The 26,665-nt window shown below is 42.4% G+C and overlaps 1 protein-coding gene across 2 annotated transcripts in view; it reads right to left on the reverse strand.

The window, feature by feature from the left end:
• Window positions 1-26,665, reverse strand: part of LOC144785836 (synaptonemal complex central element protein 1-like) — a 265,320-nt gene that overhangs the window by 181,764 nt on the left and 56,891 nt on the right. For both annotated transcript variants that reach the window (XM_078664681.1, XM_078664682.1), the window contains exons 5-6: window positions 20,681-20,728; window positions 10,890-10,944 (exon numbers count right to left, since the gene is read on the reverse strand). In XM_078664681.1, the coding sequence (XP_078520807.1) occupies window positions 10,890-10,944; window positions 20,681-20,728 (103 nt within the window). The remainder of the gene's footprint in view (window positions 1-10,889; window positions 10,945-20,680; window positions 20,729-26,665) is intronic.

Genomic DNA, 26,665 nt, shown 5'->3' on the forward strand with positions numbered 1-26,665 from the left:
TTCGCCTGGTTTGGCAACAGTTCCCTCTTTGATATCATTACAGAACAGGTTAGTCTAATGATGACCAAGGCAGCATTTACATCAAAATTGAGCCTTGAAAGCAATGAGCCTTTCATTTGCTTTCAAGGCAAGTAAAACATTAGGATGGGCACAACGTACTACAAAAACAGTATCCATGTCCAAAGCAGACCTGGACAAACTTCACCCAAAGTGATCCATTACCTTTGCAGATGCAACTTGGGAAATGTGTCCAATCTCAGATCATTCACAGGTCAAATCAGCAAAAGAAGTCAGCTACAAACTTGCATGTTTTTTTTAAGTGATCTCTCGTTAAACCCAAGAGAGAGAGGCAGTTCCCCATGGGAGAAATGCAGCGTTTCTCTTCATTTTAAGGCCTTACAGGTGTCAGCATGTCTCTTAGGGTCAGCAAAGCACTTTTCTTTTAAAGACCATAATGGGAAGTAAGATGGCATCTGGCTAGTCGCAGCGGGAGAAAGCTCCCGAAGTCACTGAGCTGAAAATGTATTAGATGTGCAGTAAGCTACGTACCTGTGTGAATAGACCCATGGAAGTGGCTCGAGAAGTGGACGTGTGGTTTTTGGTGGTCGAGAATCTGATATCGGAGCTTTTACCAGCAGTAGCAGAGGCGCTGACAGACTCGCAGCGACGGCGCTTGGAGCCCACGGCTGGTGAAGGCATTGAGGCGGATGGATTCGGCAACCCCTGCGGATCATCGACAGCAGGGTGCCGATGCTGTTGTAGAGGCTGCTGGGCCGATGGAGTGTGGAGCGAGGCTCTGAGTAGGGCAGTGGCTTGGGCGGAGCAGAGCACTGCCGAGAGTCGCGTAGTCTCGGATCTTCCCATCGGCAAGAGCGGCAGGAGCGGATCATTGAGAAGTGAGAGGGGAGAGGGGTTGGCCTAACGGCTAAGGCGCTCGACCTCGGACCTGGGGAACTTGGTTCGAGTCTCGGTAACGACGCCAAAAACCCCCTGTGATTCTGGGCAAATCACTTAATCTCCCCGTGCCTAAAAGGAAAGTGTGTCCTCATGTAACGTAACTGGTGCTATGTAAAGCGCTCTGATAACTGATTCGGTTCGGTTCAAGTTTGCGCTATATAAAACTCTGCAAAAAAAAAAAAGTGCAGAGCAGTGGAGATCGGGGAATACTCGGCGGTTTGGAGCATTGCTGGAGCTGCTCTTTGGTAAAATGGCACCGAAAATTATGTGGGGAGGAAAGGGAAAGACTCCCGAGGAGCAGCAGGGAGCGACCGCACCCCCAAAAACTCCTGCAAAAACCCCTGCAAAACCGAAGGACCAGGGCAGGGACGATGGAAAAGACAGAAGAAGGGAGTCGGAAAAAAATCAAGGTGAGGACGGCGGCATCTTAAAAAAGGTCAAGATTAACACTGGGACCTGAAATAACACTAGGGGCAAACAAACTGTGGCAGGAAGCGCCGGTGCACAGAATAATAGCATAACCGTTTTTTTTTCTCCAACTAGTCAGAATGAAGCAGCTAAAAAAGGCACATTAATGGAGGAATCCGGGAGAAATAAGGATACAATTCTCGGAGAGGGACGCACAATACAGCCAATGGAAATATTAAATTTGCCTCAGACTGTCCAGGCAGCCATACTAGTAGACACACCACAGTGGAGCAAGATGGTAGAAGCAGAGGTTCCTAGTAATCAACTTGCTCCAGATAGCCAAATGGGTCAAGCTGGGCAAAATTTATCTGGAAGTGACCGGATAACTACTGAAATTTTAGTTCAAGAGGTTACAGCTAGCAGTGGCCCTAGTGGCCCTAGTGGCCCCGAAGAAACTCAAGATGCTATAGATAATTTTTACTCTGTCACAGATGGATCGGATGGGTCGGAAGGTACTCCCTCAGAGCCAGAGGAGAGCGAAAGGGGGAACACATCAGGCCTAAGCTTAATTTCTAGTTCCGAGGAGGGTAAGAGGGCGTCTTCCCGGGAAAGAGAAACAGCTACAAGAAGGAAAAGGTTATCACGGAAACAAAGAGACACACATTCCCAGGAAAAAGCAGGGAGTGGGCAAAAGCATAAAAGTGGTTTGAACCGCGAGCCCGCTTTGAGATGGGATTACTCGGCTACACGAAATACCTACCCTGAGCAGACACTACAGGGGGGCCACATTAGAGACCTCCTCGCTACAGCTCATTTTGGGATCAATTAAGCAGGTTCAAGATGAGATTAAGTCGGAGGGTAAGAAGAATAGGTTAGCAAATAAGAACCTGCAGGGCGCAATTAGGAAAGTGGCTAAAATATGTACTGATACAAATGCAAGAGTGGCCCAGCTAGAGGAACGTGTCAGTACCTTAGAAGACCATCGGGACAAAGATACAACAACTATGAGTGGTCACGACAAGCAATTGACAGATGTCCAATGGAAGTTGGAAGAATTAGAAAACCGGCAACGCCGCAATAATTTGAGGGTTTTGGGCATTGAGGAAGGGGTTGAAGGGGACGATTTCAAGGCCTATGTAGTAAAATTGATGAAAGGGGCATTTCCAGAGCTAAATCGATGGGAGTGGGAAAAGGAAATTCAGAGGGTTCATCGATTTCCCATGATGGTGAAGAAGAATCCGCCCAAAGCACAAGGTGAAACCCCAAGGCCGAGAGCAATTTTAATATACTTGGGTCATTTTCTATTAAGAGAGGAGGTATACTCCCGGGCACGGCCTAATTCGAAACGCTCATATGATACCCAGTCCCTTTTCACAACTCCAGATTACTGTCATTCAACGGTGGAAAGGCGGTGGCGATTACGAGAACTAATGGAGCCATGTCATCAGATGGGATTACAGGCATATCTAATGAATCCAGCAAGGCTCAAAATTGTTTATAGGAACACTACCAGAGTTTTTCCCTCTGAAATACAAGCTAGAGCTTATATGGACTCATTAAAATCAGGAATGCCGGTCGTAGGGACTTGATGAACTTTTGATCTGGAATCTTCCTCTTTATTTCTTCCGATTTTGTGTTGTCAGTTAATTCCTTGTAATATAAGCATTGTGAATATCGTTGTGTACGGTGCTAAAAAGCTGGGAACATTATGATGTTAGCTGGGAAAAATATACATGAACACATGAGCACACTAGTTAGAATTAGGGTGACGGAGGGAGGTCGACTACCAGACACTATCATACAGGCCTTAAGCCTGCTTGCTTCATTGGGAGGAGATGGGGGTGGGGGGAGGGATGAGGGGTGGGGGGGTTGGGTGGGGGGGTTTGGGTGGGTCACCCTGGGGGAAAAATGGGGAAACAAATGATCATCAGGGAAGGAAAAAAATCAGTTGTGGATATATAGGGAGTGGAATGCAGATACTAAAGAAAATTTATGCGGATAGTCACAATTAATGTGTGTGGTTTAAATGATGCAAGAAAAAGAAGGGACCTGAAAGAATATTTTAGGGCACTACAAGCTGATCTGATCTGTGTTCAGGAAACACATGTAGAGATTTCTCAGAAGTTTTTACTGGAGCAACTGGGGTATTGATTACTGACCTGCACGACTCAGGGGACTAAAACCCGTGGGGTAGCGATATTGGCAAGAGCAAATACCGTCATATTGAAAAAACAGCACTCAGATAAATACGGTCGATGGGTTTTAGCCGAGTGCCAAATGCAAGATTTTAATTTTACATTATGCTCTATTTATGCACCTACAGTGGACGACCCAGAGACCCTTATCCACATAAATTCTCAATTGCCTAATTGGCCTCTTCCCATCATATTGTGTGGGGATCTGAATATAAATGGCTTGAATGGGCTTTGGAAGAATGATCCCGGTAGGTTTATTGGCAAAAAGAAAAATAGATACAGAGCTTTGATACAGCTTATGCAGGACAATGGTCTGATCGACACCTGGGAGCAGATAATTGGTGGTTGGGGGGGGGGGGTAGCACATACTACTCAGCCCCCCACAAAACTCTAGCGCGCTTGGATTGTTTTTTGATCTCACCCTCGCTGATACCGATGGTCAAGATTAAAAAGCTGCAGAGATTGATGTCAGACCACAACCCGCTTTCTATGGATATCTCTATACCAAAGCAGCAGAAAGGCACAACTAGTTGGTCATTCGAGAGAGCTCTATTGCAAGATGCGAATTATATTGCCCACATGGAAGGTTGGCTCAGGGAATTTTTGGAGATTAACAGGGGGACGGCTTCACCAGCAATAGTGTGGGATGCCTTGAAGGCGGGTATCAGAGGGGAAACTATTAGTTACTCTCTCAGACAAAACAAGCTGGAAAAGGAAGCTATTGAGAGAAAGATACATTTAGTAGTGATGTTAGAAGAAGAGCTGGTTAAAATTATTAGAGCTAAAGGGGATGTGATAAGAGCTACACAAAATCTGGCTTTGGCTAAGTCAGCAGTAGGCGAAGTATATGCTTCAAAGGCAACAGGAAAATATTTAGCTTGGAGGCAAGAGCAATATGAATATAGCAAACAAGTTGGTCGAATTCTAGCTATAAGAACAAGGCAGGCAGCTACCAGGGGTCAGATCACAGAGATGATCACGGAGGCAGGAATATTAGTTAAAACGCCAAAGGAGATCTACTCAGTTTTCCAGGATTTCTATCAGAAATGATATAGCCAGGACAGGGGGGCATGTCCAAACGAAGAGGAAATTGTGCAGTATCTAGAGGCTGCCTCACTAGATAGGCTTACGATGGATGATAAAAATGCTTTGGAGGTAAGCTTTACCCCAGAAGAAATACAAAGGGCTTTTAAAGATCTCCCTTCAGGGAAAGCAGTGGGACCTGACCTAATACCGCTAGAATTTTACAAGAAATGTGTCTTAATTTTAGAAGCAGATATTAATAAGCTTATGGTCTCAATACAAAACGGAGCGGCACGGCCGGGGTCCTGGGGCAAAGCATCAATGGTGGTCTTCCTCAACAACAAAAAAATCCCTACTGACCCAGGCTCATACAGACCAATAAGCCTAATGAACAGCGACACTAAGGCTTACTCTAAAGTTTTGGCTAATCGTTTGAGCTTGATAATAGGTAAGGTCACTTCTCCCTGGCAGCACGGGTTCATCCCTGGGAGGGGCACCGCTGACCATATTAGGAGGGTATGTACTCTGTTTGACGGTACAGCAGCCTCACGAGACCCTATGTCTTTAATATTGCTGGACGCTGAAAAAGCTTTTGATAGGGTCTCGTGGGGCTTCTTATGGGCAGCAATGAGCAAAATTAACTTTGGAAAAGTATGTATAGGGGCGTTAAAAGCCCTATATAGGAGCCCGGGTATCAGGCTCAGAGTAATGGGGGAACAGAGCAAGGCAATAAAAATTGAACGTGGAACTAGGCAAGGGTGCCCCTGCTCCCCGCTACTCTTTGCCTTTTATATAGACTCATTTATAATACGTATCGAATCAAATAGGAATAACTTGCCAATTGTTTTGAATGGCCATGAGACCAAAATCTTGGGATATGCAGACGATCTAGCAATAACATCAGCTGCTCCAGTTACCGCGTTAGCGGAAATAGAGAATGAAGCAAAAATGTATGGGCTCCTATCAGGGTATAAACTGAACCAGGGTAAAACACAAATTGTCAAAAATCACCTAGCCGTAATAGATGATCAGAGAGTCACAGAGTCGCCGGTGTACTTGGGTATCACTATAATGTCTGATTTATCGAAAGTTGTTGAGAAAAATTTGACCCCCGTGATCAGAAAGGCTAAATTAGATCTTGATAGGATGGACAATCTACATTTAACAACTATTGGACGTTGTAATGTAATAAAGATGTTGCTATTACCTAAGATTCTATATCTTTTCCGTACTATTCCATTAAAATTCAGCAATAGTTGGTTTAAGGAAATTGATGGGCTCTGCAATCGATTTATATGGGCAAAAGGCAAAACTCGAAGAGCTATAAAATTGTTAGCACTTTCTAGAGACAGGGGGGGCCTCGCAGTACCTGACTTTAAGGTTTATTATCTCGCTGCAGCTTTGCAATACATTAGAGGACTCTTAGGTGGGAATACGAATGACATCTGGAGGGGTAGTGCAGGGATCCCGGATATATATGAATTGTTGGTCCTGGATTCTAATAAGGGACTTCTCACATTTAATGAATTAAATTACTGTAAAAGAACGAAGTTCAAGATTTTGGGGGCTGCCATCCCAGTCTGGTCTATGACTCGGAAAAAAATTAAACTTGGGAGAATGAATTTTTACACCCCTTTGTATAGGAACGAGTCACTCCCAGAGGTGTTCCATGACCAGGTGATGAAACGGTGGGATAGTCTCGGGGTTGGGACAATAGGAGATTTAATGGATGAATCAGGCTTAATTACATTTGATAAGGCGCAGCAGTTATACGGTCTGGATCGGAGAGACTTCTTCAAATACTTGCAGATAAGATCAGTGTTACAAAGAAAGCAAGCGGGTAATTGCAAATTTAAAAGGGAGGACTTGATGGAGTATGTACGAGATGAGGATGGCTGTTCAATCTCACAACTTTATGGCGAAATATGCCAGTATAATGATGATGACCGGGTAAAGGTATACGAGAAATGGAGAATTAAGCTAAATTTTGTCGGGAATGAGGGTGAACAATCACTTATGCTTGCAAACACTATTTTAAAGGTGGCGAATCTGCTAGCACAGCATTATAAGACCATTATGAACTCCATTACACACCGTATAGAATAGCCCGCTGGGGGGAACTAGTGGGATATCTTGCCCAAGATGCCAAAGCTTACAGGCAGATATGATACATATGTTCGCATCTAGTCCTAATTTAGACCCTTTTAAACAAGCGTTAGAAAAGTTCCTTGAGGAGGAATTGGGGATCTCTATCAGCCTAACTAACGAGGTTATGGTCCTCGGGGTAGCAAGAGAGGGGCATGAGACACCTCATCAAGAATTTATTTTTATTGCAATGACCCTGAGCCGACTGTGTATTGCAACGCTATGGAAAGATCCTAACCCTCCGTCTTTTCAACGATGGCTTTCAAAGCTGCTAGCTATTTACACCTTGGAGAAAGCTCTGTATGAGAAAAAAGGCTGGAAGGCGAGGCAGCTTGGCAAACGGGTCTGGGCACCGGTTGAAGAATGGAAATTAAGGCTAGATGATTAATCATAAAAATAAAAGAGTTGGTTGTCTTCATATGGATTGGACAACATGTTGCCTCCTTAATCTATAATTTTTGTTGTTTGTTTTATTTTATTTTCTTCTCTTTTCAGTTCCTCCGATTTCTTTTCCTGTATATTCTTTTATATTAGCCTTTGTATACGGCGGTATGTTTTTGTATCTCTGAAATGAAGAATATATGTTGTATTATGCATACGCATTGAATTGATCAATTGTTGAAGTTTAATATCAGATGATGAATAAAAAAATAATAATAATAATAATAAAGACCATAATATAAAGACATTGTAGTCTTTATAGTATGTTTACATCTATGCAGTCAGGAGATGCTTTAAACAAAACAATGCTACACTATTTTGCCAGATCGTACACTTAAGAGGCAGCACTGCCCGGCAGTGCCCTGCCCTTGATGCAGGGCTTTAAATATAAAACCCTGCAATGCCCAGCTAGGGTCTCCTATCTACACAGGACTTATACAAATAGTCTTAAAAGCTGCAATATCAGTCTACCTACCCACATTTTGAAATACATTACTGTAATTTCAATATTCTGAATTATAATAAGTGATTTCGATTCAAGTTGAACAAGTTTGCCCTTGCAAGTCCAAAATAATACCAGAGGACCAGGATTTAAATAAAAATAACTTATTAGTAGAAACACAAACAAAGGGCTTCTCCAAAATAATACCAGAGGACCAGGATTTAAATAAAAATAACTTATTAGTAGAAACACAAACAAAGGGCTTAATTCTTCGTACAAATGTTTAGCATCAGTTTGAGGGGGGCAGTTCTATGACAAGGATTTTAAAACCAAGCCAAGTTTTTGACTTGGAGTTTGTACAACCCTTTGTGTTGACCATCATTTGTCTTCTGCTTATCATCCCCAAACGGATAGACAGACAGAAAGACCCAATCAGACATTAGAACAGTACTTACGGTGTTTATTGAGTATGTGTTCCAGTTCTTGGGTTCAAGCACTTCCACTGGCAGAATCTGCCTACAATAACAGTATAAACTCTGCAACTAAGGTTTCAACTTTCTATTTTTTGTTTGGGTAACATCTTAAGGCTTTTCCTTTCCTCAGGCATTGGCAGCAGTTTCAGCGGTTAAAGCACATCATGATAACCTTGGAAAAATATGGTCCAATGCCAAGAATGAGTTGCAACAATACAAAGAAGTGATGAAGGTTTAAGCGTTCTGCACCGCATTATAAAGTAGGATAGCAAGTGTGGCTGGCCCAAAAAAATCTACGATTAGCAGGGCTCTGTAAACTACAGCCATGCTATATAGGACCATATTGGGTTTCCAAGGTAATCAACCCTGTTGCAATTAAACTAGACCTACCTAAAGAACATCAGATACATCCATTGTTTCACACTACCCTCCTTAAATCCTATTATACCTCGTCATGAACAGAGCCGCCCACTCCTCCTATAGTAGTAGAGGGAAAGGTTGAATATGAAGTTTGACGCATTCTAGATTCCAGAAGATAAAAAGACCGATTACAATACTTTGTTGATTGGGTGGAGTATTTCCCTGAGGACAGGTTCTGGGAACCTGCAGGTCAGGTGCATCTTTCCCTTGTATGTAGATTTTATGCCCTTCACCCGTCAAAACCCCACCCGGTAGGTCGGCCCTTTGGGGGGGAGAACAGTTACACCTCACACTTCATGCCCTGTACATAGTCAGCCTCCGGTTTTGTAAGGGAGGCTCAAGGCATTAGTTCAGGTCTCTTTTTGGGGATTTGTTTCGACCATCCCTACTCAGTATTTCATGTCATTTGTTAGAGGAGTGGTATATGTTTAGTGTGGGTAGGATTACCCGCTTTTTGTCCTCACTCGTATTTCTCTGTGTTGGGCCCCTTTTACTAACGCCAACCTCCCTTGTAGATTGAGGGATTACGAAGAATGCCGAGGGAAGGTGTCTTGATGGGAGTGACAGTGGTGCGGTATTTAAACACCACTCACACTCATCGCATTGCTTGGCTGTAAGTCTTCGATCTCCTGTGTCCATGCCTCTTTGGTACTTCCTGTGTTCCGTACGGAGGGTTACGTTCTAGTTGTATTTGCTTTGTGTCCTGCTTTTCCGGTTTTCCTCTGAAGCCTGCTGCTGTCTTGAACGCAGCCTGGTATCAGAACATTTCTGGGGCTTTGTCTTTGGAACTTAGCCTTGTGTCGCCTGCCCTGGGTACATACTTTCTGTGAACTTTTCCTCTTACCTGACATTGGCAGGATGTTGAGGTATAGTTTAGAGACGCTCTGTGTTTGGAGGACGCATTCTGGAGTTTTTTAAGTCTCCCATAGTGTGCTGTGTGTTCTCATTTATCGGATCCTTGGATTACTACGAAAGTAAAGGTCAGTGTACTGATGAATACACTTCTGGACCTTTTGGAGCAGCAAATATGACTTTTGTTTCCTTTTTAAGGAGTAATTATTTTTAAGGTTGCCACATCATTTTGACAAGGGAGTCATTGTAATTAATTTCTATTTTTATCTGGTACTGGAAGCTCCTCTTTTATGAGGTAACGAGTGGGATTAACTTGTCTCCCTATGATACCTGCTGGAGTCTTTTATTCAGTGAGTTTGTTGAGAGGGATCTAACACAGAGAGATGGTTAGTGTGGGCTGTTCTTTGGGAGGTATGCTTTGAAATACTAATTGGTTTTTCCTATCTTTTCCCTAGTCAGTACCTGCAAGATACCTAAGGGGGTTCCCTGAACAAACCAGTGCTGAGTGGTGGCAAATTGTCGTCTAGTGAGGTCCTCCACTATTACCTCCCTTCTTCCTAGAGGTGGTTACCAGCAACACTCATGGTACTTCTGGGGTAGTGTGTTGGAGCCGGTTCTGGAGGAGATTGGTTGGGCTGTCGTCACTCCAGCAATTTCGGATACTTAGGCTGGTGGGTTCTTGACACTCATCAGAAGGTATTGTACGAATACAAACCACCCACAATCAGTTGTAAGCTGGAGATCCCACCACATTTAAAAAATATTTTCAGCAGGAGCAGAAAAGGCTGCATGCAGACACTGCAAAGATTTACGGTCTTCTGAACCGTATGGATTGTAAGCTGGAGGTGCCACCAACGCAACCCTGTACTGGTCAAAACTGAATGAGAGCCTCATATTCTGCTCACCCTTAGTATATACATCCATCAAAATGAACACTTCATAAAATTCCCTGTAAAATCCCTAAAAGCATTGCACGCCATGTGACTGGTCCACTACACTTTCACCATTCTTTAGTGCCCTACCAGGGCAGTCTTTGACTTCCACCACTGCCCACCAATGAGGAGATTTAACATTATGCCATCAAAGGCGTCAAGGTCAGCAGCAAGCAGAAGAGGCAAAACGTCCTAATTAGAACTAGGGTAAACCACTCATAATGTATGTTTTTTGCTCCAAGGGACTGTTTGCAGAATTAATGTATTTTTTAAAATATTTTTAGCAGGAGCAGAAAATCCAATTTTTAGCAACTGCTAAGATTTTAAGTCTTCTGTATCCTATGGATAACATTTGCAGTGGGTGGGAAAAGGGGAAACTCCTCGCACAACAAACTACTAAAATGAATGCCTAACAATGCAGAGGTCTCAGGGTAAAAATATGTCATAAACATAAATGAAATATATATATACATTTTCCTGCTTTACTTCGACAAATATTTTGTATACGGGATCAACTTTCTGTTCCTCAGGCCCGATCCCTATAATTATTAACTGTGGCATTTGCTGTAGACAATATATTAAAAGAAGAAGGATAAACTACCTCTGAGTTTCAGCTTCCCTTTGTTCACATTGCAACTGAAGTATTCTGCATGCTTCTGTAAAGAGAACAGCAATCATTGTGAAACAAATCTGCAATCCCTGTATCACCACCACTTTTTGAAACCTTTATCTGTAACTTAATGAAAGAGCCTTCCCTACAGCAGAGAAGCTTTTCATATTTTTGGCTATGAAGCTTATTTTGGAAGGTAGCAGCATATCATTTAGATTTAGTTGATGAAAATATGCTGGGTTTGAAAACTTCATCTGGATTGTGCAGAGTCTCTGAACACTAATGCCTTATTAATAAAATTATGTTTGTCGAGGCATGGCCAAGGAGGCCAAGATGGCACTCTAGAGAGGCTCCACACTGGCACCATGAAATCCTGTAGTATTCTCTAGCACACTGTCCCTAAAGGCTCATCAGACTGGCCTCAGAGTATCTTGCTGCACCAAGGAATATTACTGAGTCCATCTGTGCCCCGGGTGGTCCAGGAGAACAAGGAGTGGTAAGAAAAGATTGCTGGAGGAGATTCCAACTCTGAGTTCAATACATATTTCCAAGCGGGGGAGACATTAACAATACAGGGGCTTACGCCACTTACAGAAGGGCCCCAGAAACTTTCGGCAGGGAAATGCTAACCTTCGAAAAGACGTGGGTCCCTTGTTCACTGTGCCACTGGATTCAAGCTAGCCTGGCTGAAGAATGGTGACATACCCTGAGACCGATCCCAGGATGTTTTTTCCTGTCCAGGGAGGACCTGGCCTGGCAGTTCGGTCTGGACTGTTCCCATGAGGCATAGGGTGAAGACTGATCTGCATATTGCTGGGTCCAAACTGGGGTGGCGTAGTGGGCAAAAGAACGATGGATTTAACCCAGATCTTTTGACTAGGGGAGAATGTTTGCATTGTCAGCATTCCGTCCATCATTTGTTTGCTGCAACACTTTTCGCCCTAAGTGGGATGGGTATGCCCAGACGTGGGTCCCTTGCTCACTGTGCCACTGGATTCAAGCTAGCCTGGCTGAAGAAGGGTGACATACCCTGAAACCGGTCCCAGGATGCTTGTTTCCTGTCTAGGGAGGACCTGGCCTGGCAGTTTCGGTCTGGACTGTTCCCATGAGGAACAGGGTGAAGACTGATTTGCATATGGCTGGGTGCAAACTGGGATGGCGTAGTGGGCAAAAGAACGATGGATTTAACCCAGATCTTTAGACTAGGGGAGAATGTTTGCATTGTCAGCATTCCGTCCATCATTTGTTTGCTGCAACACTTTTCGCCCTAAGTGGGATGGGTATGCCCAGACGTGGGTCCCTTGCTCACTGTGCCACTGGATTCAAACTAGCCTGGCTGAAGAAGGGTGACATACCCTGAAACCGGTCCCAGGATGCTTGTTTCCTGTCTAGGGAGGACCTGGCCTGGCAGTTCGGTCTGGACTGTTCCCATGAGGAACAGGGTGAAGACTGATTTGCATATGGCTGGGTGCAAACTGGGATGGCGTAGTGGGCAAAAGAACGATGGATTTAGCCCAGATCTTTTGACTGGGGGACAATGTTTGCAGTGTCAGAATTCCGTCCATCATTTGTTTGCTGTAACACTTTTCGCCCTAAGTGGGATGGGTATGCCCAGACGTGGTTCCCTTGCTCACTGTGCAACTGGATTCAAGCTAGCCTGGATGAAGAAGGGTGACATACCCTGAAAGCGGTCCCAGGATGCTTGTTTCCTGTCCAGGGAGGACCTGGCCTGGCAGTTCGGTCTGAGCTGTTCCCATGAGGCACAGGGTGAAGACTGATTTGCATATGGCTGGGTCCAAACTGGGGTGGCGTAGTGGGCAAAAGGACAATGGCTTTAACCCCGATCTTTTGACTGGGGGAGAATGTTTGCATTGTCAGCATTCCCCGTCCATCATTTGTTTGCTGTAACAACCTTCGAAAAGTGGCATTTCCAAAATAATAATTTAAAATCCAACTTTACTACTAAAGAAAATTAAATTTTAAATTCCAATTAAAAGAAATATTTCACTAGCTGCTCCCTGACTGAATGTATCACTTATTAATAAGGTGAATGAGTGTTAGTGCATGCAAGGCTAGCCTTGCCACAGTGAATAACTACTTTGAAGGATTTTTACTGCTAGAGAATGTAAAGGATATTAAAGATATACATCCAACATTTTAAATACCATGCATCATGCCCTATGAGCATGTAAGGCCTTCCTTAATGGTGACTTAATGGTGACGTAGACTTATAAGTATTAAAAGGGACGTTAAGGCCTGGCAAAAGGTTTAATTTACTAGGTTGCAATGGCAGTTTAAAACTGCACTGAAAGCTGCAATGGCAGGCTCAGCCATGTTTTAGGTAGCTATTTTAGTGGGTGGCACACTGAGTGCCACAATCCACTAGTAGTATTTAATTTACAGACCCCTGGTACACATTTCCCAGTGGGAGAGCCATTAGCAGCCCAGGGGGAGCTGGGCACTTATAGAAAGGTCTCAGAAACGTTGGGCTGGAAAATGCACATGTTACACGTGTTATTTTGCACATTTATATGCAAATCAGTCTTGACACTGCTGCAGTAGGAACAGTCCAACCAAACTGCCAAGCTGTCCTCCCAGAACACAAGCAACCCAGATCTGGTTTCGCCCAAGTTATTGGCTCATCAGACGGTTATAGCTTGGTTTCAGTGACACAGTGTCCCAGTACCCACTCCTGGGCATACCTGTCCCACTTAGGGAAACACACTAAGTATACAAAACAGTGATGCATGGAATGCCTGAATAAATCTCAGCCACTGGTAATCACTTGGGCCACATCCCAATCCATCATTGTTTTGCACACCATGCCACCTCAGTTTGGACCCAGCTATATACAAATCAGTCTTGACCCTGCCCCAATAGGAACAGTCCAGCCCGAACTGCCAAGCCAGGTCCTCCCTGAATCAGAACACAAGCAACCCAGGTGGCTGAGATTAATTCAAGCATTCCTTCCATCACCTTGTTGTTTTAAAACTTTTTTTAAAAGTGGCATTTACAAAATAATATTTTAAAATCCGACTTTACCATTAAAGAGGATTTTAAATTGCAAATAAAATTAGTGGGAGAAGAATTTCTCTTGCCACACCCAAACTACATGTATCCATTTTTAAATGTGCATAAGATGAACCAGTTTTAGCCTGTGGAAGGCTAGCCTTGCCACAGTGAAAAACGACTTTGGCAGCTTTTCAGAGCCAGGACATGTAAAGGTCATTAAACATACACATCTCACTTTTTAAATATCATGCACTTTATCATATTAGCATTTCAGGCCTATCTTAGGATTCACTTATAGGTATTAAAAAGGAATGTTAAGGCCTGGCAACAGGTCGAAAGGGCACCTTAAAACTGCACTGCAGTCTGCAATGGCAGGCCTGAGACAAGTTTTAATGAGCTACTTTAGTGGGTGTTTCACTGGGTGATACAGTTCACTAGTAGCCCTTGATGCGTGTAGAACCATATGCTAGGAATTTAAAAGTAAATTAAATGTACCAATCGTGTGTATGCTAATTTACCATGTTTAATCGATTCGCCGTGGCGGACATTCCCCCGGGGTGCGGCCGAATCCAACGCCCACATGGCCTTGCAAGGCCTGGGGGCCATCCGATGCATCGAAAAGGTTAAAGAAAAGAACACACATACTTTACCACAGGTTGGCAGGGGAAAAGTGTGCAGAATACTAATGCCAACAAAGCAAGTTCAGCTACAGAAGGCAAAAATCTGGGATGACGCTACAAACAGGGCAAATTTCCAATTAAAAACCTCAGGGGAACCATGGCAGCCCTGAGGGAAGGGCTGAACTTTGAGTTTGGATCCCTCTGAGATGCAGATATCCCTGGGACAAGTATATAAGTGGTCAAATGGGTTGGGAGGCCTATCCCTAGATATACCCAGTGCTACAAATCGATCAAATCATGTGCTCTGCGCACTAAGGGGCCGCTTATGATGGCGGACGGACCTGAGTCCGCCCGCCACCATAGAGTAGGAGGGAACCTCCGCATGGCCTGCGGAGTTTCCTCCTGTGCAATTAGGATGTGACCGCCACCCTGGCGGTCACATCCTCTATTTTTACCATTGCGGCGGGTGCGGCTTCAAGCTGCATCCGCCGCAATGGTAAAAATGCATACATTGCATTTGTATGCAGAAAGCGGCAGGCACCGTGCGGTGCCTGCCGATTTCTGCATACAAATGAATGGGGCTACCATAGGTACCTCTCATGTGCACCCCCCACTCCCCCCTTCACCCAGGGGGCCGGCAACGGGCCCCCGCAGTGAAGTTACACATGCTTTTCCACGGCGGAAAACCCGCCGCGGAAAAGCATTTTTCACAGGCTATCCTAATATGGCTGACGGTGTCTGAGAGACACCGTCACCATATTAGAGCTTTTCCGCCGCGGTTGTAACCCAACCGCGGCGGAAAAGCAGAGGACGGAAAGCACGACCCACCAGCCATCCTAATGTGTCGGTGGGTCTTTGGTGGGTCCGCAGAGGATTTTCTGCATCCTCCGGGCCGGCGGTGGCTTCCGCCGGCCCGGAGGATGCGGAAAATCCTCCATCGTAATAGGCCCCTAAGTGCAGGTTTTCTCTATCCATCAGTTTTGTTAGTCTAAATGCCCTGGTAAAGGGGATGGCAAAGGAGCTCAAGAAGAATACGCTGATATCTAATCTATACTCCAGTGGGGCGGCACGTCAGCCTACAGTTCACTGGCGATGATTACTGTTCGAAGTATTGGAGGAGGGGATGATGCACAGTTCCAAAGTTCAATTTTTAGTTCTAATACTTTTGATATCTCAAGAGATCCTACAGTCCCCTTCATTATCACTAGGCGTGGTAGGGAATAGGCAAACTCTAAACAAGGGGCAGGTCATCTCCAAATGAAGTGGCTCTCCTGGAACGTCAATGTATTTTTTATCAATTTAAAAGGATGGTGGTGCTAAAGACTGCAAAACAGAATCAGGATATGGACTTGCTAGGAAATAACTACCAACTACTCTGCACACATGGCTATGGTTCGGCATACCACCTGGGAATTGCACTTGGTTCTACAGGGGTAGCAATCTTATTGAAACACCAATTCCCATATCAAGTTGTCTGCACATGACCAGAAGAGCTACGAAGATACATGATAATATCGGGCTGACTGTATGGGGACACTAATATGTTTATGAACACATTTGCTGCTTCTCTGCTGCCAGTACCTTTCCTGCAGCTAATAGGCCCACTACTACTTGAGGTCCCGCAAGGATTAGTACTAAATAGGGTTACATTTAATGGCCTCACGTACAAGACAAATGAACAATCTAGCAGCTAAACACACCTATCTGTTTTCATGACTTCATATGGTTTGTGTGATGTCTGGCGACAGTGACTCTCATTACAGCATTTAATATCTGCACAATGTGAGGTCTGTCAGCTAAAGAAAGTATAAACCACGTTTTTGTTTTTTGTCTCGCTTGTAACAAACCAAGAAGCAAATGGATTACCGACTGTGTAACCACTTGGGCATTAGAAGGCATAGCAAGGCTTTAAGGGTGTTGAAGGGTGATACATCTACTTATACTGTGGTTATATTAAGCAAATACCTATTTTCAGTAGGGCTGATAAGGAAAGAAAAAGGCCAAACATTTTAAGTTTGGATGAGCTGGTCGATTGGCAAGCACGTCGGGACATATTAAGTATAGATGTTCCCTCTTTTACGGCCAACCAGGGAATTAAGGAATTGCTTAGCCTCCCAGAAAATACCTGCTAGCTCCAGGGCGCATTTTCCTTTTGTTTTAAGTAAGACTGTTATTTTTAATACAATTTGTTATTATGATGCATTTTATGAAGTGCATTAGTATACATTTTAAATATAAAATTATAGTTTGTTTGATTTATAGCATCTGTATTGTACTTTCGTGTAATTGATTTTAAGAATTATATAAAACTATTGAGTATCTCCACAATACTGTGCCTGCACTAGCACTTTATTTAGTATATCAGCCCGTGGAGGAAGGGTACTGCTTTGAGATGAAATGTTACTAACTCCTATTTCGCACATTGTATTTTCTTTGTTTGGTTTTATATGCTATAGGTTCTATTTAAAGTGATGGATTATATTGTGAAATGAAATGTTCTTATTGAGTGTATGTTTTATGGAATGCAATTTCCGAAATAAACATTTACTACTACTACAGCGTGCCTACACATTTTTCTCTGGCACACACAAATCCTTCTCCTGGATAGACCATTTTTTCATCTCAGTAGTCAACATGGCCAGAGTCAAGGGTCCTGTAGTTACCACGAGAGAATATATCACATCACACCCCTGTGTAAGTTTCATTAGCAAGGGGGACAGCCAAGCATTTAATGTATGTAGAGCGTTACCACCTGGTATTTGACAAAGAAAGAGTATGGAAAAGAAAGTGCTGACAGATTAAATATTTCTTGCAAAAGGCTCAGTGGATTCCCCAACCACTGTGTGGGAAGCAATCAAGCTGGTACTAAATGGCAGATAAATAGGGTTTAACTCTAAATTCAATCGAGAAACAAGGAACAAGCTTTTCCAACTTGAAAAAGAGTCTTCAAGGCAGAAGAGGTGTGAAGGGATAAAAAGCATCCTTGGGCGCTTTGACTCATGACCTAAAACAGGGACATCTTGAGTGGTGTGTAAACGCAGAACCACCAGTCAGTAGAACTACTGAGTTTCCAAACAAAAAGGAAAAAACAATATTGTTGAAATATGTTCAGGAAATCAGGAATTAGCTATGTACCAGATGTAATAGAGGAGAAGACGGTTAAAGGATACTACTCTTGGTCTGTCTGCCGGGTTTAGCAAAATTGAGTCCATGTTTGGAGTGTGTTGTAGTTAAGAGCCGGTGGAGCTTGATAATAAAATGAGGAAAATTAGTTGTGATGAGAGAGATATTGAAGAAGACAAAACTGCATTTTCAAGGAGTTTGCTGTTGCAGTGGTTTCCTAACTTCTAAGACCTTGCAGTGGTTACTGGTGTATGTATCCTTACTTTAGTTGTGATGTGCTTAATCTTTGATTCTGTGAGTTTGACTAGGAGTTCCCCCAACAGGAATATGTTGTGGGATAGTAGTTCTTCCATCTAGCTGTGATTCTCTGAAAAGCAATTGCTGTTATAATGTCAAATAGTCTTATTTAAATATTTTTGAGGCTAGATGGTCATCCAGAGTTTCTAGAAACAGCTGTCTCAAAAGTAGAATAGAGTTAAGAGCAACATGGTTGAAAATGGCTCTTAATACATCAACCCTATATTTGGCAATATTTTAACAAAAGAATTGTTTGACTGTACCGTCTAACTATTCACATCACCAGCATAGGTTATTTTGAAGAAGGCCAGCTTTGTGAAGGTGACCAAAGAGATCGCGGGGGAATTAAATATATTGATTGTGTGATAGATGCAAATTTGGATCAATGGAGGACACTTTTCTAAATATTTTCCTGTGTAAATAATGACAAGGGATGTTTAATACAATATCCCAGATTTCAGGCTGAGGTATACCGCAAGCTGATGACCTTATGAATGGCCTTATATGTATCAGAGCTTCACATAGAGGAGTTCAATAAAGTTGATGAAGTAAGAAGATAACATGTGCCTTACACATTGTTTTTCCTGGTGATGAGCCCTTGACTCTTCATACTTCGAAACGCCGTTTATTGCACTTATGAATGAGGGCTACAATTTGAAATATTGCGTAAGGAACAGTTACTTCCCTGAAATTCTACTTACCCTCATCACTACAAAGACCTAATCATGCAATGGTCCAACCCACATGTCATGTCACTGAACTTATTAACAAATATATACATCACATTTTTAATTTGGAAAAGTCAATTTCTAAATACGAAATAAAGTTTTAGGCAGACTCATGCAGCCAAGTTTTGTTTATATACGGTAACTTAATAAAAGAATCCAACCTTATAATCAAAGATGTAAGTACACAGAGAAAAGTGACAAGAAAACTCACAAATCTTTTTTAAAGGAACAAAGAGCGAAAGGAAGGACAATGTAGGCAGCCTACAGAGACTGGAAAGGTGGCATTGCAATTCTCATGAACAGCACTCCAATGATATCCCAGTTTGTCCTACAGTGATAGTTAGGTCCGTTTTCTCTGTAAAGGAGTCAAGGAACCTGAGAGAGTGAAAGTTCATTCCTTTGTATGTTCTCCAGGGAGGGATGAGAGCGCTTATGACTTTAATGAATATTTTCCCTGAAGAACAACAAGGATTACAGGTAGTTAATTATTCCTTCTCCCCCTCGGGATCTTCATTGCTAGCCATATGCACTGAATATAGTAGCAATCCCAATCCTATAAAAGAAAGAGAAAAACAGAAAGAAAAAGAAACTACTCTATCCAAAAATATTTCATAGGAACGTTTGGTCGACTACAGCTTTTGCCTTGGAATCTGGGTCAAGTACACCCTAGCCCCTTTACTGCGCCGAACGTTCCGCCCTAGTGCGGAACGTTCTATTGCGCGGGCGGGCTGCGACGGCCAACGGACGTGCGTAGCACTCCAAAGGTAGTGCATGCGACGGCCGTTGGCCGTCGCCAGCAGCAATGAGATTAAAGTTCACAGAGTCCAATGTCTCAAGGACTTTTCCCTTCAGTTTCCGAACCTGCTCTGCTGAAAAGTGTAATACTCTATTTGATGTTCTCTTCGGTGTTGAAAGTTGTTTCCCAGTGAAGTACTTTGGCATCAAAGAGCATTTCTGTGTCATTTTCCTTGGATCGAGATGTAGACCAGGAACTTCCTCACACTGAGGTCTCTCTGTGGCTATCCCTCTTGGGGAGTTTGAGGTGGAAGCGTAAGCTATCATAGAGGAACCCACCCTGTACATGCTCATCAGATCTTCCCGGGGCAAATTCTTAACGCCGCCTGTGGTCTCCCTAAAGGGACTGTAGTCTGATTTTTGTCCTTCAGAGCCCTCCTGGACATTTTTACAGAACGACATCCTTCAAGTTGATGAGATTTTAGCAGGCAAACAGTATAGACTTTGAGAGGGTCTGTCTGTCTTTCCTTCCACACGAAGGGTGCGCTGCAAACACAGGTGGCATTCACTTGTAAAAATGTAAAATCTTTTGAGAGGAAACAAAGAAAAGGTAACAATCCCAAAAGATAACTGAAGTTTGTTTTTTGTAAGGTGGGGAATAATTTTCAAATCAAAAACCCAAGCCACTCTGTGCTCCAACATATTTTCACCAGTTGCCAGCAAAAAAACTGACCCGTCACTGGGAGGGCATGACTAAAGCAGCTTTCCAGCTTCTGTAGGCTACAGCCTATCTAGATCCATTGCCATTCTTTGCTTTATTTTTTTTCCTATCAAAGGGTTCCAGTTCATAAAGAGTTTTATTATTACTTTTCTTCATGTAATGAAATTTTTTATTTTAAAATGTAGTTCTTTAGAAAGAAAATAATAGGAAATTAGCTAATACTATCTGAAATAGCCCGCCCAAAACATAATTTTTTCTTTAAAAATTGGCTTTTCCAAATGAAATGGATAATGTAGAAATTTTGTAAAAAGGAATCTGGGATCCCGCGAGGGGTAGGACATTTCATCACTTATGGCGATTAATAAGGATCCCGTAGAGAAGAACAATGTTTAGACTTGGGGAATTTTTTTTTTTCAGGGCCTGATTATAGTGATGCATTACATTTTTTCATCTTCTGAAACTATACCAATGTAAATATACTAAAGATGAAAATCCCACCACTCGGTAAAAAAAAAAAAAATTACTTTATCAGCCAGTTATAATTACCTCGCTTCTCATTCAGCGTTTCCTCAAGATGAGACTTTTCATCATTTACTACAAAAAATAAGAACAGTACACTGTAAGTGAGATAGGCAAAATCATCTCAAAGAGCTAGAGACTAATATGGGGGCTGTATTTCCAAGCAGCTACGATTCGGTCAATATAATGTACTCACTCCATCATCACATAAATTCCAAGGAACTCTGAATGTGTCAACTAACTTGGGACAGGCTTATTTTAGACTCAGGACAAAAGTGATGGTAACCTAACTGCAAAGGAAATCAGGAGAACACAGTTTAAAAGGGTATATCTGGGGTAGATAAGAGGATAACAATCCACCCCAAAAACTGGATGGCTAAAAGAGGACAGTGCTGGAACACACAGAAGTACTTAAAGAATTTGTGACTACTCATGCACCCTTAATAAACATAATAAGCACCTCTTTATACCAAAGCGTAATATATTATTCCCAATTAGGATAACCAAAGTAGAATTTTATTTTAGTTAAGGTGGTAATGAAGCTTACCTCCATGAAAATTAAAGTTAACAGTGCATGACCCACTGCCATTTCAGCAATGAGCTGACATCCAAACAGTAATGGTTGCTGAAAGTGTGGTTTGATGCCGCTTTACAGATGTCTTGTAACTCTAATCCTGTGCTTCAATGGTCTGCCAGCTTTCTTATGGCTATGTGACAATGCATGAATTGATACACCTTGAAAAGCTTTGCTTTCACAAAGGGCAACCTTTGTTTGTCTTTCCTAAGAAACAACTCGCCAGTTTCTCTATATTCTTTTATCTTTTCAAGAGCGAATTTGAAGCATCACTTGATGTCTTGTGAGCATAGAGCTTTTTTAGCAGCTGTTGAGGACAACAAGCTGGTAGATGCATTTTTTCATTTAGAAGAAAAGCTGTTGGAATCTTCAGAATTAATTTTGATTGGTAGACAGTTACTTTGTTCTTGTTAAACCTCACTGGTGTCCTAATTTAAAGAGCTTGTATCTTCTTGCTGAAGTGATAACCAGTAGAACAAGCATTGGCATAGCCAATAGGTCTCGCCTTTGGGACCTTACAAGTGTTTAGCCATGCAACACTTGATGTTGTTGCACCAAGGATATTGTGCTGGATAACTAAACACTTATAAGGTACCAAAGGCGAGACCTATTGGCTATGCCAATGCTTGTTTCTTTTAGTGTGTGCCAGGGCATTCAAATACCAGAAGCGCTGTTTACGTATAAGAATTCAATGGGGAAAGCACTACCTCTAGGGGTCTACACATTACAGGTATGAACCTCAGCAGGGGGGGGGGGGGCGGTTGACTCAGCTATTCACCTTTTCAAAGTTGATAAAACTTTAGAAATAACAAAAGTAAATATTTTAAGCGCCAAACGACAACTAGTTTTGTAGTCAGTGTCAAACGTCCTTATTACAATTCTGAAAGCATACAAGTTAAGACATTATGGTTTGCATTCGCTGTGGGGCATAAAGGAATCGCCTAGTATGTTCTAAGTTACAAGCCTGAAAGTTAATATCCTGTTTGACATCACTAACATAAGCTACCAAAATACTGTTTTTAAGAAAAAGCCCTGCTTTTTATTTTTTGAATGGCCAGCCGAATAAATCGTAAAAACATCACGTAGGCTATTATATGGTTCTTTGCGATAGTGATATAGCTTTCCGTTAAGACCAATATTTCTACCCAGAGTAACACACAGGTAACAAAAACAAAACTGGATAACGATTGCCCTCTAAAGGATTTATTTAACCTAAGTGATGAATGCCTGGGATCTCCAAGACTTGTGATAAAACGGTCCCCAATTGAGAAGCATTTCATATTTTGCTCTTCGAGTGCTTTCCAAGAATAACTCATCTGGCAGATTCTGTGAACTACGCGCCTGGCGCGCACAGAGAAGACTGCCGTGGCACATCTGTGCTACTCCATGCTCCTCCAAAGGAGACGCAATGACATCACTCTGTCTTCCAGGCAGCACAATTAGAATGCGTGTGCCTATTTGTTATGCTGCTGGGAATGTGCTGTTAGCGGAGTCCCGTTTCAATCAGGCGTAGTAAACAATTGCACAAGATAGACATACCAACTTGTGTGTGCCTACTCACGCTCAAAACAAAGCACAAACAAGCCGGGAGTTGTGTGTGCGGCGGAAAAAGTGAAAAAAAACACTTGCACGTCTGGCGAGTGGTGTGCGATGTGCGCGCACAATGACGAGAGAGGAAAGCCATATGGCGCCTCTGCTCGCCATTGTGCATGTAACCGCACGCCCGTGGCCAGCAAAAGCGTCTGGTAGGACTTTTGAAAGCCCACAGACTAAATGTCTCGCCGAGCAGCGCATGCGCTGACTCAGCGAGACCTAAAAACTGTTTTTCATGACAACATTTGAAATGCTTCACTTATGAGTTTCCCTAGAACCATGCTTTATTTCCAAGCTGGTGGGTTCTTTATTGTTGGTGGGAAGGCAGCTTGCCCATCACAGCCACATATTTTGTTTATGCCAGGAACACGGGCCGTTTTTCAACTATTGAGCAAGATCTGCTCTGATTAATTGATCACCTGCAAACCATCGGAAGTTCGCTTGAGACCTTTTGTGATTTCATCAAGTTTTTGGCAACTTGTCCATTTCGTTTGAACGTGCGCCTGTTGCATAGTGTGGTTATTCTGGGGACATTAGTTCCCCCATACATCTTGAGGATGTGATGACGGTTTATTTTGCTGACCACCCCCCCCCCTTACAAGGAAAGTAAAAGATTACAACTTTTTTTCGTTATATCAATGCATTATTGCTTTGCGTCCTGATGAATGTGGGAAGAAAATCAGGGGGTTCCACCGAAACGTACGTCGTCTTTTAAATTTCCAACAGATGTTAGCCACACTAGGAGGAAAACTATACTTTCCTCCATGACGTTTAAAGTTTTTGTTTACTGTTGCAGCCTTGATTTTAACTAAGGACTACATTTTCGGGTTGGATTAGTTCTGTAGTGTTGGGGGCTAAACTGACTTTGCTTTAGTGTATTTTGTGTTAATTGCTGTTTTAAGAAATATTGGACTTATTTATTTATGAATGAAATTGCAATAAATAAATTGTTGCACTGATGAAGGTAACAGTTTTGATCATTAATTGATTGGTTGGACTGGGAAGAATAGTTGTTTTGGTTTTTAAAGGTGCGAAGCAAACCCTACACAAATTCCTTGACCATTCATATGGTCCCTCAGCACACGCCAATGAATTCAATACAAAGTATTCACAGACATAAGTGTTGATTTTCTTTGCCTTTTGTTCTTTATAGTTCTTATAGAAGATATCCCGTGACTTCCTCAGGGCTAATTCTTCTTTGAACAATACCTACCTATCGGTTGTAATTCCGTCTAGAAGGTGGTAGTATTCATAACGTGGGTCAGATATTGTCTATTTTGGATCCCCATTCTTGAGAAATCCGCCGGCATACTTGCTGCGGAAAGCTTTGGCTTGAACACATGTACCGGGGAACGGGTACATACATGGTGAATTCCCCTTATACGGAGTGTCACATCCAAAATGGAATTGAGTTTTTGAATTTGATTTCTCAAGAATTATTGGGAATCCGAAATAAATAATATCTGACCCACATTACGAATACTACCACCTTCAGGACGGAATTACAACCGATAGAGAGGGTATTGTTCAAAGAAGATTTAGCACTGAGGAAGTCGCGGGATATCTTTCCCTACAGTGCAACGAAACGTGTTGGCTATGTCCAAGGCTAACAAGTAATAGTGTTGAACATAAGAACAATAAAGAACAAAAGACAAAGAAAATCAACACGTATATCTGTGTATACTGAGTATTGAATTCATTGATGTGAGCTTGGGGAACCATATGAATGTTGTTTTGTTAGCCTTGACCACGTATTAGGGAGGAGGGTGGGTCTCTATCTCTGCAGCACTGCTATACACACTTCTCTTAAATTACTTAAACATATTATCTTGTGGACCTCTCCTTAGGGCGCCATTTCCCTATAAACTCACCGCCCGACCATTTTGATAAAATTCCTTGAACACTCTGACATAAAACAATTAAGGTAGAGTCCTGAAATACCTAGAAATAGCTGTTAGATACAATCTGATAGGCACACAGCCCTGATTTCCCATGGTGAGCAAATAAGGTGGTACTTAATGCTGATACATGGAGAGTGGATTGATTTCATTCACTGAAGCACAGGTACGAAACCTCGTCTATTTAAAATAATAATTGTTGAATTGGCTCTAGCTGCTATCATTTTGTTTTTACGGCTCAGTGGAATGCTGAGTTATTCAACTTCTTAGTCTGCAACAGTATGGCAGTCAAGTGCAAAGAGGCCGAGTTGTGATGTAAGGTCCTGAATATCTTGTAGGGATGAGTCTGTCTCGCAGAGAATTGGTGTTTAGATCAAGCGGTCCAATAAATATGTGTACCAAAATGGTTTGGCTCAAGCTGGGGAGATAATGCATGGTTCTTTTTTTTCATTTGCCCAAGATCATCGGAATGAGACGCATAAGGAAAAAATGTACACATATTTCCCTAGCCAGTGAGTCGAAAATGCTTCTCCTGGAGTTTGGTTACCACCAACTGCTTGTATAGTTATGGCATTTGGCGTTCTCTGGCATCACAAACTCATTTAGTTGAGGGTTGCCACATCTATTGATGACCAGATCTAATTGATTGCCATTTATTCCCATTCGTGGCAATTCACATGCTTTCTGCTGAGTGAGTCTGTTGTCTCATTCTCTAAACCCGTAAACATGTTCTTCTCTTAGGTTGATATTGTATTTCAAAGCACAGCACCACAGTTGTTGCATTTCTTTGGGCACTTTAGATTTTGATTCTCCTTGTTTTGGGATATAATATGGTGTTGCCATGGAGTCTGTTCATATTGTGATGTCTAAATAAAAGTAGGAAATATTTCAAATTTAGTCTGACTGAGCTCAATTATAGACAGTAAATATACGTTTGTTCTTGTCATGATTATACTACGCTTACTGACACATCTGTCATTTGTGCTGCCCAGTCTTTCACTCAGGCATTTGTGATTAGATTAAAGAATGTTTTGTTCTCATATAGGTGCAAGTAAGCGTATACATTTTTCTTTTCCCTCCACCATGGCATAGAGTCTTTCATCTTGCTGGGTAACTGGATCAAGTTTTTCCAATGGTCTGTTATGTGTTTCCATTGCTTGTCCAAAGACCAAACCTTCTTGAAGGGGTCTCAAACTGCACTGTGGCATGAGTGGAATGCAGGAAGAAGGTATCCCTAATATTACTTAGAATTTCATTACAGTTATCCAGTTTTAAGCTACATTTCTTAAATCACTGTGTATAGCTTTTCTATCCTTTTTGTGATGGACACATTTTTATCAGATGTGAATACCTGTTTGCCCACAAGAGCAATATGTTCTAAGTTGGCTTTAGGATAGACTTGTCAATGTTATATGTGAGATCCAATTTCTTCAGTAAGTTTTCGCTTAGCATAGTGAAGCGTTTGCTAAGGCGTTGCTGCTTTCATAAGCCACTCAAGGAATGGATGAATTCTTATCCCTTAATGCAGCCGGTAAATCTCTAATGAAGGAATGCTTTTCGTGAAGATCCTGTGTGCTGTCTTCAAATCAAATGGGAGTGATTTGCAATGATAGTGTTGTCCGTTGTAGTGTCATTTTTGTTTACTGATTGCAGGGTATCCAGCAAGGATATCATTTTGAAAGTCTGCCTTTAATAAACTTGTTCATTGCTTTAGGATCCAGGACGGGCCTCCGCTCCTCATTTTGGCAGATAAGGAAGGATTTTGAATAAGATCCAAAATTTGTCTCCGATATTTGGTGCTGGTTCTATGGCATTTTTAAAGAGTAGCTTTCTTATGTGTTGTTTCAATGCTTCCAAGTAGTGGTGCTTCTCCGTGAGAACTTTAGCCACACTAAGCCAGTCTTAATCTGGCGCTGCAAGCACGCAGGTGCTGTATCAGGTGCTTTG

Source organism: Lissotriton helveticus, chromosome 10, assembly GCF_964261635.1.
Source record: "Lissotriton helveticus chromosome 10, aLisHel1.1, whole genome shotgun sequence".
Taxonomy (NCBI): domain Eukaryota; kingdom Metazoa; phylum Chordata; class Amphibia; order Caudata; family Salamandridae; genus Lissotriton; species Lissotriton helveticus.